The sequence below is a fragment of the Salvelinus fontinalis genome, chromosome 1 (genome assembly GCF_029448725.1).
Source record: "Salvelinus fontinalis isolate EN_2023a chromosome 1, ASM2944872v1, whole genome shotgun sequence".
Classification (NCBI taxonomy): Eukaryota; Metazoa; Chordata; class Actinopteri; order Salmoniformes; family Salmonidae; genus Salvelinus; species Salvelinus fontinalis.
This window is the reverse complement of record NC_074665.1, coordinates 84,755,805-84,772,405: the sequence shown is the minus strand read 5'-3', so window position 1 is coordinate 84,772,405 and position 16,601 is coordinate 84,755,805. Positions and strand designations below refer to the sequence as shown.

Genomic DNA, 16,601 nt, shown 5'->3' with positions numbered 1-16,601 from the left:
TTTCCATGGGATTAAGGTCTGGAGACTGGCTAGGCCACTCCAGGACCTTAATGTGCTTCTTCTTGAGCCACTCTTGAGCGTGACAATGACCCATCCACGACCCATTTTCGATGCCCTGGTTGAGGGAAGGAGGTTCTCACCCAAGATTTGACGGTATATGGCCCCGTCCATCGTCCCTTTGATGCGGTGAAGTTGCCCTGTCCCCTTAGCAGAAAAACACCCCCAAAGCATAATGTTTCCACCTCCATATTTGACAGTGGGGATGGTGTTCTTGGGGTCATAGGCACCATTCCTCCTCATCCAAACACGGCGAGTTGAGTTGATGCCAAAGAGCTCCATTTTGGTCTCATCTGACCACAACACTTTACCCCAGTTGTCCTCTGAATCATTCAGATGTTCATTGGCAAACTTCAGACGGGCATGTATATGTGCTTTCTTGAGCAGGGGGACCTTGCGGGTGCTGCAAGATTTCAGTCCTTCACGGCGTAGTGTGTTACCAATTGTTTTCTTGGTGACTATGGTCCCAGCTGCCTTGAGATCACAAGATCACAAGATCCTCCCGTGTAGTTCTGGGCTGATTCCTCACCGTTCTCATGATCATTGCAACTCCACGAGGTGAGATCTTGCATGGAGCCCCAGGCCGAGGGAGATTGACAGTTCTTTTGTGTTCTTCCATTTGCGAATAATCGCACCAACTGTTGTCACCTTCTCACCAAGCTGCTTGGCGATGGTCTTGTAGCCCATTCCAGCCTTGTGTAGGTCTACAATCTTGTCCCTGACATCCTTGGAGAGCTCTTTGTTCTTGGCCATGGTGGAGAGTTTGGAATCTGATTGATTGATTGCTTCTGTGGACAGGTGTCTTTTATACAAGTAACAAGCTGAGATTAGGAGCACTCCCTTTAAGAGTGCAAAATCAAACGTACAAAATCAGCAGAGGATCAAATACTTTCCCCCCTCACTGTAACACCATGGCTGTTGTGTGTAAATGTAATGTTTGTAAACCTGGGCCTGTATTCAAAAAGCATCAGAGTAGGATAGGATCAGTTCCTAGTCCTGGACTAGGCTTCATCTGTGTCTGGGAAACCGGCCCTTTGTAAATACGGGCCCTAAACCTAAAACATTCTGCTGACCTTAGTGTAGCTGCTGACCCCCAGGATGGGAAGCAGAGCGGCCAATAGGGAGAAGCCCCACCCTCCAGCCATCATGATCACCACATGCCTCAGCCGCAGCCTCTTGTTGATGTGCATGGCGTTGGTGATGGTGTGCCACCGCTCTAACGTTATCATGGTCAGCGTGTAGACAGATAGCTCGCTGGCGAACACCGTCAGGAACCCCGCCACGCCACAGCCTCCGCCCGTCTGCCAGTCCGTAGCGTGGTTATAGTACTCCTACAATACAATACAACTGTATTATTGGTTATAGACTAGAACTCATACAATACAACTGTATTATTGGTTATAGACTAGAACTCCTTCAATACAACTGTATTATTGGTTATAGACTAGTACTCCTACAATACAATACAACTGTATTATGGGTTATAGACTAGTACTCCTACAATACAATACAACTGTATTATTGGTTATAGACTAGAACTCCTACAATACAACTGTATTATTGGTTATAGACTAGTACTCCTACAATACAATACAACTGTATTATTGGTTATAGACTAGAACTCCTACAATACAACTGTATTATTGGTTATAGACTAGTACTCCTACAATACAATACAACTGTATTATTGGTTATAGACTAGTACTCCTACAATACAATACAACTGTATTATTGGTTATAGACTAAAACTCCTTCAATACAACTGTATTATTGGTTATAGACTAGAACTCCTACAATACAATTGTATTATTGGTTATAGACTAGAACTCCTACAATACAACTGTATTATTGGTTATAGACTAGTACTCCTACAATACAATACAACTGTATTATTGGTTATAGACTAGTACTCCTACAATACAATACAACTGTATTATTGGTTATAGACTAGTACTCCTACAATACAATACTACTGTGTTATTGGTTATAGACTAGAACTTCTACAATACAATACTACTGTATTATTGGTTATAGACTAGATCTTCTAAAATGCAACTGTATTATTGGTTATAGACTAGAACTTCTACAATACAATACTACTGTATTATTGGTTATAGACTAGATCTTCTAAAATGCAACTGTATTATTGGTTATAGACTAAAAATCCTACAATACAATACAACTGTATTATTGGTTATAGACTAGAACTCCTACAATACAACTGTATTATTGGTTATAGACTAGAACTCCTACAATACAACTGTATTATTGGTTATAGACTAGAACTCCTACAATACCACTGTATTATTGGTTATAGACTAGAACTTCTACAATACAATACAACTTTATGATGGGTTATAGACTAAAACTCCTACAATACAATACAACTGTATTATTGGTTATAGACTAGAACTTCTACAATACAATACAACTTTATGATGGGTTATAGACTAAAACTCCTACAATACAATACAACTGTATTATTGGTTATAGACTAGAACTTCTACAATACAATACAACTTTATGATGGGTTATAGACTAGAACTCCTACAATACAACTGTATTATTGGTTATAGACTAGAACTCATACAATACAATACAACTGTATTATTGGTTATAGACTAAAACTTCTACAATACAATACAACTGTATTATTGGTTATAGACTAGAACTTCTACAATACAATACAACTGTATTATTGGTTATAGACTAGAACTTCTACAATACAACTTTATTATTGGTTATAGACTAGAACTTCTACAATACAATACAACTGTATTATTGGTTATAGACTAGAACTTCTACAATACAACTTTATTATTGGTTATAGACTAGAACTTCTACAATACAATACAACTGTATTATTGGTTATAGACTGGAACTCCTACAATACAATACAACTGTATTATTGTTATAGACTAGAACTCCTACAATACAATACAACTGTATTATTGGTTATAGACTAGAACTCCTTCAATACAACTGTATTATTGGTTATAGACTAGAACTACTACAATACAACGGTATTATTGGTTATAGACTAGTACTCCTACAATACAATACAACTGTATTATTGGTTATAGACTAGAACTCATACAATACAACTGTGGTATTGGTTAAAGACTAAAACTCCTTGAATACAACTTTATTATTGGTTATAGATTAGTACTCCTACAATACAATACAACGGTATTATTCGTTATAGACTAAAACTCCTACAATACAATACAACTGTATTATTGGTTATAGACTAGTACTCCTTCAATACAATACAACTGTATTATTGGTTATAGACTAGAACTCCTACAATACAACCGTATTATTGGTTATAGATTAGTACGCCTACAATACAAAACAACGGTATTATTGGTTATAGACTAAAACTTCTACAATACAATACAACTGTATTATTGGTTATAGACTAGTACTCTTACAACACAATACAACTGTATTATTGGTTATAGACTAGAACTACTACAATACAACTGTATTATTGGTTATAGACTAGTACTCCTACAATACAATACAACTTTATTATTGGTTATAGACTAAAACTTCTACAATACAATACAACTGTATTATTGGTTATAGACTAGAACTCTTACAACACAACTGTATTATTGGTTATAGACTAGAACTCCTACAATACAATACAACTGTATTATTGGTTATAGACTAGAACTCCTACAATACAACTGTATTATTGGTTATAGACTAGAACTCATACAATACAATACAACTGTGTTATTGGTTATAGACTAGTACTCCTACAATACAATACAGCTGTATTATTGGTTATAGACTAGTACTCTTACAACACAATACAACTGTGTTATTGGTTATAGACTAGTACTCCTACAATACAATACAACTTTATTATTTGTTATAGACTAAAACTTCTACAATACAATACAACTGTATTATTGGTTATAGACTAGAACTCCTACAATACAACTGTATTATTGGTTATAGACTAGAACTCCTACAATACAACTGTATTATTGGTTATAGACTAGTACTCCTACAATACAATACAACTGTATTATTGGTTATAGACTAGTACTCTTACAATACAATACAACTGTATTATTGGTTATAGACTAGTACTCCTACAATACAATACAACTTTATTATTGGTTATAGACTAAAACTTCTACAATACAATACAACTGTATTATTGGTTATAGACTAGAACTCCTACAATACAACTGTATTATTGGTTATAGACTAGTACTCCTACAATACAATACAACTGTATTATTGGTTATAGACTAGAACTCCTACAATACAATACAACTGTATTATTGGTTATAGACTAGAACTCCTACAATACAACTGTATTATTGGTTATAGACTAAAACTCCTACAATACAATACAACTGTATAATTGGTTATAGACTAGAACTTCTACAATACAATACTACTGTATTATTGGTTATAGACTAGATCTTCTAAAATGCAACTGTATTATTGGTTATAGACTAGAACTCCTTCAATACAACTGTATTATTGGTTAAAGACTAGAACTCCTACTATACAATACAACTGTATTATGGGTTATAGACTAAAACTCCTACAATACAATACAACTGTATTATTGGTTATAGACTAGAACTTCTACAATTAAATACAACTTTATGATGGGTTATAGACTAAAACTTCTACAATACAATACAACTTTATTATTGGTTATGGACTAGAACTTCTACAATACAATACAACTTTATGATGGGTTATAGACTAAAACTCCTACAATACAATACAACTGTATTATTGGTTATAGACTAGAACTTCTACAATACAATACAACTGTATTATTGGTTATAGACTAGAACATCTACAATACAATACAACTGTATTATTGGTTATAGACTAGAACTTCTACAATACAATACAACTGTATTATTGGTTATAGACTAGAACTTCTACAATACAATACAACTGTATTATTGGTTATAGACTAGAACTTCTACAATACAACTTTATTATTGGTTATAGACTAGAACTTCTACAATACAATACAACTGTATTATTGGTTATAGACTATAACTTCTACAATACAATACAACTTTATTATTGGTTATAGACTAGAACTTCTACAATACAATACAACTGTATTATTGGTTATAGACTAGAACTTCTACAATACAATACAACTGTATTATTGGTTATAGACTAGAACTTCTACAATACAATACAACTTTATTATTGGTTATAGACTAGAACCTCTACAATACAACTTTATTATTGGTAATAGACTAGAACTTCTACAATACAATACAACTGTATTATTGGTTATAGACTGGAACTCCTACAATACAACTGTATTATTGGTTATAGACTAGAACTCCTACAATACAACTTTATTATTGGTTATAGATTAGTACTCCTACAATACAATACAACGGTATTATTCGTTATAGACTAAAACTCCTACAATACAATACAACGGTATTATTCGTTATAGACTAAAACTCCTACAATACAAAACAACGGTATTATTGGTTATAGACTAAAACTTCTACAATACAATACAACTGTATTATTGGTTATAGACTAGTACTCTTACAACACAATACAACTGTATTATTGGTTATAGACTAGAACTACTACAATACAACTGTATTATTGGTTATAGACTAGTACTCCTACAATACAATACAACTTTATTATTGGTTATAGACTAAAACTTCTACAATACAATACAACTGTATTATTGGTTATAGACTAGAACTCTTACAATACAACTGTATTATTGGTTATAGACTAGAACTCCTACAATACAATACAACTGTATTATTGGTTATAGACTAGAACTCCTACAATACAACTGTATTATTGGTTATAGACTAGAACTCATACAATACAATACAACTGTGTTATTGGTTATAGACTAGTACTCCTACAATACAATACAGCTGTATTATTGGTTATAGACTAGTACTCTTACAACACAATACAACTGTGTTATTGGTTATAGACTAGTACTCCTACAATACAATACAACTTTATTATTTGTTATAGACTAAAACTTCTACAATACAATACAACTGTATTATTGGTTATAGACTAGAACTCCTACAATACAACTGTATTATTGGTTATAGACTAGAACTCCTACAATACAACTGTATTATTGGTTATAGACTAGTACTCCTACAATACAATACAACTGTATTATTGGTTATAGACTAGTACTCTTACAATACAATACAACTGTATTATTGGTTATAGACTAGTACTCCTACAATACAATACAACTTTATTATTGGTTATAGACTAAAACTTCTACAATACAATACAACTGTATTATTGGTTATAGACTAGAACTCCTACAATACAACTGTATTATTGGTTATAGACTAGTACTCCTACAATACAATACAACTGTATTATTGGTTATAGACTAGAACTCCTACAATACAATACAACTGTATTATTGGTTATAGACTAGAACTCCTACAATACAACTGTATTATTGGTTATAGACTAAAACTCCTACAATACAATACAACTGTATAATTGGTTATAGACTAGAACTTCTACAATACAATACTACTGTATTATTGGTTATAGACTAGATCTTCTAAAATGCAACTGTATTATTGGTTATAGACTAGAACTCCTTCAATACAACTGTATTATTGGTTAAAGACTAGAACTCCTACTATACAATACAACTGTATTATGGGTTATAGACTAAAACTCCTACAATACAATACAACTGTATTATTGGTTATAGACTAGAACTTCTACAATTAAATACAACTTTATGATGGGTTATAGACTAAAACTTCTACAATACAATACAACTTTATTATTGGTTATGGACTAGAACTTCTACAATACAATACAACTTTATGATGGGTTATAGACTAAAACTCCTACAATACAATACAACTGTATTATTGGTTATAGACTAGAACTTCTACAATACAATACAACTGTATTATTGGTTATAGACTAGAACATCTACAATACAATACAACTGTATTATTGGTTATAGACTAGAACTTCTACAATACAATACAACTGTATTATTGGTTATAGACTAGAACTTCTACAATACAATACAACTGTATTATTGGTTATAGACTAGAACTTCTACAATACAACTTTATTATTGGTTATAGACTAGAACTTCTACAATACAATACAACTGTATTATTGGTTATAGACTATAACTTCTACAATACAATACAACTTTATTATTGGTTATAGACTAGAACTTCTACAATACAATACAACTGTATTATTGGTTATAGACTAGAACTTCTACAATACAATACAACTGTATTATTGGTTATAGACTAGAACTTCTACAATACAATACAACTTTATTATTGGTTATAGACTAGAACCTCTACAATACAACTTTATTATTGGTTATAGACTAGAACTTCTACAATACAATACAACTTTATTATTGGTTATAGACTAGAACTTCTACAATACAATACAACTGTATTATTGGTAATAGACTAGAACTTCTACAATACAATACAACTGTATTATTGGTTATAGACTGGAACTCCTACAATACAACTGTATTATTGGTTATAGACTAGAACTCCTACAATACAACTGTATTATTGGTTATAGACTAGAACTTCTACAATACAATACAACTGTATTATTGGTTATAGACTAGTACTCCTACAATACAATACAACTTTATTATTGGTTATAGACTAGAACTCCTTCAATACAACTGTATTATTGGTTATAGACTAGAACTCCTACAATACAACGGTATTATTGGTTATAGACTAGTACTCCTACAATACAATACAACTGTATTATTGGTTATAGACTAGAACTCCTACAATACAACTGTATTATTGGTTATAGACTAGAACTCCTTCAATACAACTGTATTATTGGTTATAGATTAGTACTCCTACAATACAATACAACGGTATTATTGGTTATAGACTAAAACTCCTACAATACAATACAACTGTATTATTGGTTATAGACTAGTACTCCTTCAATACAATACAACTGTATTATTGGTTATAGACTAGAACTCCTACAATACAACTGTATTATTGGTTATAGATTAGTACGCCTACAATACAAAACAACGGTATTATTGGTTATAGACTAAAACTCCTACAATACAATAAAACTGTATTATTGGTTATAGACTAGAACTCCTACAATACAATACAACTGTATTATTGGTTATAGACTAGAACTCCTACAATACTACTGTATTATTGGTTATAGACTAGAACTTCTACAATACAATACAACTGTATTATTGGTTATAGACTAGAACTCCTACAATACAACTGTATTATTGGTTATAGACTAGAACTCCTACAATACTACTGTATTATTGGTTATAGACTAGAACTTCTACAATACAACACAACTGTATTATTGGTTATAGACTAGAACTCCTACAATACAATACAACTGTATTATTGGTTATAGACTAGAACTCATACAATACAATACAACTGTATTATTGGTTATAGACTAGTACTCCTACAATACAATACAACTGTATTATTGGTTATAGACTAGAACTCCTACAATACAACTGTATTATTGGTTATAGACTAGAACTCCTACAATACAACTGTATTATTGGTTATAGACTAGTACTCCTACAATACAACTGTATTATTGGTTATAGACTAGAACTCCTACAATACAATACAACTGTATTATTGGTTATAGACTAGAACTCCTACAATACAACTGTATTATTGGTTATAGACTAGTACTCCTACAATACAATACAACTGTATTATTGGTTATAGACTAGTACTCTTACAATACAATACAACTGTATTATTGGTTATAGACTAGTACTCTTACAATACAATACAACTTTATTATTGGTTATAGACTAGTACTCTTACAATACAACTGTATTATTGGTTATAGACTAGAACTCCTACAATAAAATACAAATGTATTATTGGTTATAGACTAAAACTTCTACAATACAATACAACTGTATTATTGGTTATAGACTAGAACTCCTACAATACAATACAACTGTACTATTGGTTATAGACTAGAACTCCTACAATACAACTGTATTATTGGTTATAGACTAGTACTCCTACAATACAATACAACTGTATTATTGGTTATAGACTAGAACTCCTACAATACAATACAATACAACTGTATTATTGGTTATAGACTAGAACTCCTACAATACAACTGTATTATTGGTTATAGACTAAAATTCCTACAATACAATACAACTGTATTATTGGTTATAGACTAAAACTTCTATAATACAATACAACTGTGTTATTGGTTATAGACTAAAACTCCTATAATACAATACAACTGTGTTATTGGTTATAGACTAAAACTCCTATAATACAATACAACTGTGTTATTGGTTATAGACTAAAACTCCTACAATACAATACAACTGTATTATTGGTTATAGACTAAAACTCCTATAATACAATACAACTGTGTTATTGGTTATAGACTAAAACTCCTACAATACAATACAACTGTATTATTGGTTATAGACTAGAACTCCTACAATACAACTGTATTATTGGTTAAAGACTAGAACTCCTACAATACAATACAACTTTATTATGGGTTATAGACTAGAACTTCTACAATACAACACAACTGTATTATTGGTTATAGACTAGAACTCCTACAATACAATACAACTGTATTATTGGTTATAGACTAGAACTCATACAATACAATACAACTGTATTATTGGTTATAGACTAGTACTCCTACAATACAATACAGCTGTATTATTTGTTATAGACTAGTACTCTTACAACACAATACAACTGTATTATTGGTTATAGACTAGTACTCCTACAATACAATACAACTGTATTATTGGTTATAGACTAAAACTTCTACAATACAATACAACTGTATTATTGGTTATAGACTAGAACTCCTACAATACAACTGTATTATTGGTTATAGACTAGAACTCCTACAATACAACTGTATTATTGGTTATAGACTAGTACTCCTACAATACAACTGTATTATTGGTTATAGACTAGAACATCTACAATACAATACAACTGTATTATTGGTTATAGACTAGAACTTCTACAATACAACTGTATTATTGGTTATAGACTAGAACTTCTACAATACAATACAACTGTATTATTGGTTATAGACTAGAACTTCTACAATACAACTTTATTATTGGTTATAGACTAGAACTTCTACAATACAATACAACTGTATTATTGGTTATAGACTATAACTTCTACAATACAATACAACTTTATTATTGGTTATAGACTAGAACTTCTACAATACAATACAACTGTATTATTGGTTATAGACTAGAACTTCTACAATACAATACAACTGTATTATTGGTTATAGACTAGAACTTCTACAATACAATACAACTTTATTATTGGTTATAGACTAGAACTTCTACAATACAACTTTATTATTGGTTATAGACTAGAACTTCTACAATACAATACAACTTTATTATTGGTTATAGACTAGAACTTCTACAATACAATACAACTGTATTATTGGTAATAGACTAGAACTTCTACAATACAATACAACTGTATTATTGGTTATAGACTGGAACTCCTACAATACAACTGTATTATTGGTTATAGACTAGAACTCCTACAATACAACTGTATTATTGGTTATAGACTAGAACTTCTACAATACAATACAACTGTATTATTGGTTATAGACTAGTACTCCTACAATACAATACAACTTTATTATTGGTTATAGACTAGAACTCCTTCAATACAACTGTATTATTGGTTATAGACTAGAACTCCTACAATACAACGGTATTATTGGTTATAGACTAGTACTCCTACAATACAATACAACTGTATTATTGGTTATAGACTAGAACTCCTACAATACAACTGTATTATTGGTTATAGACTAGAACTCCTTCAATACAACTGTATTATTGGTTATAGATTAGTACTCCTACAATACAATACAACGGTATTATTGGTTATAGACTAAAACTCCTACAATACAATACAACTGTATTATTGGTTATAGACTAGTACTCCTTCAATACAATACAACTGTATTATTGGTTATAGACTAGAACTCCTACAATACAACTGTATTATTGGTTATAGATTAGTACGCCTACAATACAAAACAACGGTATTATTGGTTATAGACTAAAACTCCTACAATACAATAAAACTGTATTATTGGTTATAGACTAGAACTCCTACAATACAATACAACTGTATTATTGGTTATAGACTAGAACTCCTACAATACTACTGTATTATTGGTTATAGACTAGAACTTCTACAATACAATACAACTGTATTATTGGTTATAGACTAGAACTCCTACAATACAACTGTATTATTGGTTATAGACTAGAACTCCTACAATACTACTGTATTATTGGTTATAGACTAGAACTTCTACAATACAACACAACTGTATTATTGGTTATAGACTAGAACTCCTACAATACAATACAACTGTATTATTGGTTATAGACTAGAACTCATACAATACAATACAACTGTATTATTGGTTATAGACTAGTACTCCTACAATACAATACAACTGTATTATTGGTTATAGACTAGAACTCCTACAATACAACTGTATTATTGGTTATAGACTAGAACTCCTACAATACAACTGTATTATTGGTTATAGACTAGTACTCCTACAATACAACTGTATTATTGGTTATAGACTAGAACTCCTACAATACAATACAACTGTATTATTGGTTATAGACTAGAACTCCTACAATACAACTGTATTATTGGTTATAGACTAGTACTCCTACAATACAATACAACTGTATTATTGGTTATAGACTAGTACTCTTACAATACAATACAACTGTATTATTGGTTATAGACTAGTACTCTTACAATACAATACAACTTTATTATTGGTTATAGACTAGTACTCTTACAATACAACTGTATTATTGGTTATAGACTAGAACTCCTACAATAAAATACAAATGTATTATTGGTTATAGACTAAAACTTCTACAATACAATACAACTGTATTATTGGTTATAGACTAGAACTCCTACAATACAATACAACTGTACTATTGGTTATAGACTAGAACTCCTACAATACAACTGTATTATTGGTTATAGACTAGTACTCCTACAATACAATACAACTGTATTATTGGTTATAGACTAGAACTCCTACAATACAATACAATACAACTGTATTATTGGTTATAGACTAGAACTCCTACAATACAACTGTATTATTGGTTATAGACTAAAATTCCTACAATACAATACAACTGTATTATTGGTTATAGACTAAAACTTCTATAATACAATACAACTGTGTTATTGGTTATAGACTAAAACTCCTATAATACAATACAACTGTGTTATTGGTTATAGACTAAAACTCCTATAATACAATACAACTGTGTTATTGGTTATAGACTAAAACTCCTACAATACAATACAACTGTATTATTGGTTATAGACTAAAACTCCTATAATACAATACAACTGTGTTATTGGTTATAGACTAAAACTCCTACAATACAATACAACTGTATTATTGGTTATAGACTAGAACTCCTACAATACAACTGTATTATTGGTTAAAGACTAGAACTCCTACAATACAATACAACTTTATTATGGGTTATAGACTAGAACTTCTACAATACAACACAACTGTATTATTGGTTATAGACTAGAACTCCTACAATACAATACAACTGTATTATTGGTTATAGACTAGAACTCATACAATACAATACAACTGTATTATTGGTTATAGACTAGTACTCCTACAATACAATACAGCTGTATTATTTGTTATAGACTAGTACTCTTACAACACAATACAACTGTATTATTGGTTATAGACTAGTACTCCTACAATACAATACAACTGTATTATTGGTTATAGACTAAAACTTCTACAATACAATACAACTGTATTATTGGTTATAGACTAGAACTCCTACAATACAACTGTATTATTGGTTATAGACTAGAACTCCTACAATACAACTGTATTATTGGTTATAGACTAGTACTCCTACAATACAACTGTATTATTGGTTATAGACTAGAACTCCTACAATACAATACAACTGTATTATTGGTTATAGACTAGAACTCCTACAATACAACTGTATTATTGGTTATAGACTAGTACTCCTACAATACAATACAACTGTATTATTGGTTATAGACTAGTACTCTTACAATACAATACAACTGTATTATTGGTTATAGACTAGTACTCTTACAATACAATACAACTTTATTATTGGTTATAGACTAGTACTCTTACAATACAACTGTATTATTGGTTATAGACTAGAACTCCTACAATAAAATACAAATGTATTATTGGTTATAGACTAAAACTTCTACAATACAATACAACTGTATTATTGGTTATAGACTAGAACTCCTACAATACAATACAACTGTATTATTGGTTATAGACTAGAACTCCTACAATACAACTGTATTATTGGTTATAGACTAGTACTCCTACAATACAATACAACTGTATTATTGGTTATAGACTAGAACTACTACAATACAATACAATACAACTGTATTATTGGTTATAGACTAGAACTCCTACAATACAACTGTATTATTGGTTATAGACTAAAATTCCTACAATACAATACAACTGTATTATTGGTTATAGACTAAAACTTCTATAATACAATACAACTGTGTTATTGGTAATAGACTAAAACTCCTATAATACAATACAACTGTGTTATTGGTTATAGACTAAAACTCCTATAATACAATACAACTGTGTTATTGGTTATAGACTAAAACTCCTACAATACAATACAACTGTATTATTGGTTATAGACTAAAACTCCTATAATACAATACAACTGTGTTATTGGTTATAGACTAAAACTCCTACAATACAATACAACTGTATTATTGGTTATAGACTAGAACTCCTACAATACAACTGTATTATTGGTTAAAGACTAGAACTCCTACAATACAATACAACTGTATTATGGGTTATAGACTAAAACTCCTACAATACAATACAACTGTATAATTGGTTATAGACTAGAACTTCTACAATACAATACTACTGTATTATTGGTTATAGACTAGATCTTCTAAAATACAACGGTATTATTGGTTATAGACTAGTACTCCTACAATACAATACAACTCTATTATTGGTTATAGACTAGTACTCCTACAATACAATACAACTTTATTATTGGTTATAGACTAAAACTTCTACAATATAATACAACTGTATTATTGGTTATAGACTAGAACTCCTACAATACAACTGTATTATTGGTTATAGACTAGAACTCCTACAATACAACTGTATTATTGGTTATAGACTAAAACTCCTACAATACAACACAACTGTATTATTGGTTATAGACTAAAACTTCTATAATACAATACAACTGTGTTATTGGTTATAGACTAAAACTCCTATAATACAATACAACTGTGTTATTGGTTATAGACTAAAACTCCTATAATACAATACAACTGTGTTATTGGTTATAGACTAAAACTCCTATAATACAATACAACTATGTTATTGGTTATAGACTAAAACTCCTACAATACAATACAACTGTATTATTGGTTATAGACTAGAACTCCTACAATACTACTGTATTATTGGTTATAGACTAGAACTCCTACAATACAATACAACTGTATTATTGGTTATAGACTAGAACTCCTACAATACAACTGTATTATTGGTTATAGACTAGAACTCCTACAATACAACTGTATTATTGGTTATAGACTAAAACTCCTACAATACAATACAACTGTATTATTGGTTTTAGACTAGAACTCCTACAATACAATGCAACTTTATTATTGGTTATAGACTAAAACTTCTACAATACAATACAACTGTATTATTGGTTATAGACTAAAACTCCAACAATACAATACAACTGTATTATTGGTTATAGACTAGAACTCCTACAATACAACTGTATTATTGGTTATAGACTAGAACTCCTACAATACAACTGTATTATTGGTTATAGACTAGAACTCCTACAATACAATACAACTGTATTATTGGTTATAGACTAGTACTCTTACAATACAATACAACTGTATTATTGGTTATAGACTAGTACTCCTACAATACAATACAACTTTATTATTGGTTATAGACTAAAACTTCTACAATACAATACAACTGTATTATTGGTTATAGACTAGAACTCCTACAATACAACTGTATTATTGGTTATAGACTAGTACTCCTACAATACAATACAACTTTATTATTGGTTATAGACTAAAACTTCTACAATACAATACAACTGTATTATTGGTTATAGACTAGAATTCCTACAATACAACTGTATTATTGGTTATAGACTAGTACTCCTACAATACAACTGTATTATTGGTTATAGACTAAAACTCCTACAATACAACTGTATTATTGGTTATAGACTAGAATTCCTACAATACAATACAATTGTATTATTGGTTATAGACTAGTACTCCTACAATACAATACAACTGTATAATTGGTTATAGACTAGAACTCCTACAATACAATACAACTATTATTGGTTATAGACTAGTACTCTTACAATACAATACAACTATATTATTGGTTATAGACTAGTACTCCTACAATACAATACAACTTTATTATTGGTTATAGACTAAAACTTCTACAATACAATACAACTGTATTATTGGTTATAGACGAGTACTCCTTCAATACAATACAACTGTATTATTGGTTATAGACTAAAACTCCTACAATACAACTGTATTATTGGTTATAGACTAGAACTCCTACAATACAACTGTATTATTGGTTATAGACTAAAACTCCTACAATACAATACAACTGTATTATTGGTTATAGACTAGAATTCCTACAATACAATACAATTGTATTATTGGTTATAGACTTGTACTCCTACAATACAACTTTATTATGGGTTATAGACTAGTATTCCTACAATACAATACAACTGTATAATTGGTTATAGACTAGAACTCCTACAATACAATACAACTATTATTGGTTATAGACTAGTACTCTTACAATACAATACAACTATATTATTGGTTATAGACTAGTACTCCTACAATACAATACAACTGTATTATTGGTTATAGACTAAAACTTCTACAATACAATACAACTGTATTATTGGTTATAGACTAAAACTTCTACAATACAATACAACTGTATTATTGGTTATAGACTAAAACTCCTACAATATAATACAACTGTATTATTGGTTATAGACCTGTACTCTTACAATACAACTGTATTATTGGTTATAGACTAGAACTCCTACAATACAACTGTATTATTGGTTATAGACTAGTACTCCTACAATACAACTGTATTATTGGTTATAGACTAGAACTCCTACAATACTACTGTATTATTGGTTATAGACTAGAACTCCTACAATACAACTGTATTATTGGTTATAGACTAGTACTCCTACAATACAATACAACTGTATTATTGGTTATAGACTAGTACTCCTACAATACAATACAACTGTA

General features: G+C 30.3%; 1 protein-coding gene across 1 annotated transcript in view; it reads right to left on the bottom strand.

Annotated features, from left to right (window-relative positions):
* LOC129862859 (lutropin-choriogonadotropic hormone receptor-like) overlaps positions 1 to 16,601 on the bottom strand; it is a 47,060-nt gene that overhangs the window by 2,317 nt on the left and 28,142 nt on the right. Inside the window, exon 13 of the mRNA XM_055934917.1 lies at positions 1,131 to 1,388. Within this exon, the coding sequence (XP_055790892.1) occupies positions 1,131 to 1,388 (258 nt within the window). The remainder of the gene's footprint in view (positions 1 to 1,130; positions 1,389 to 16,601) is intronic.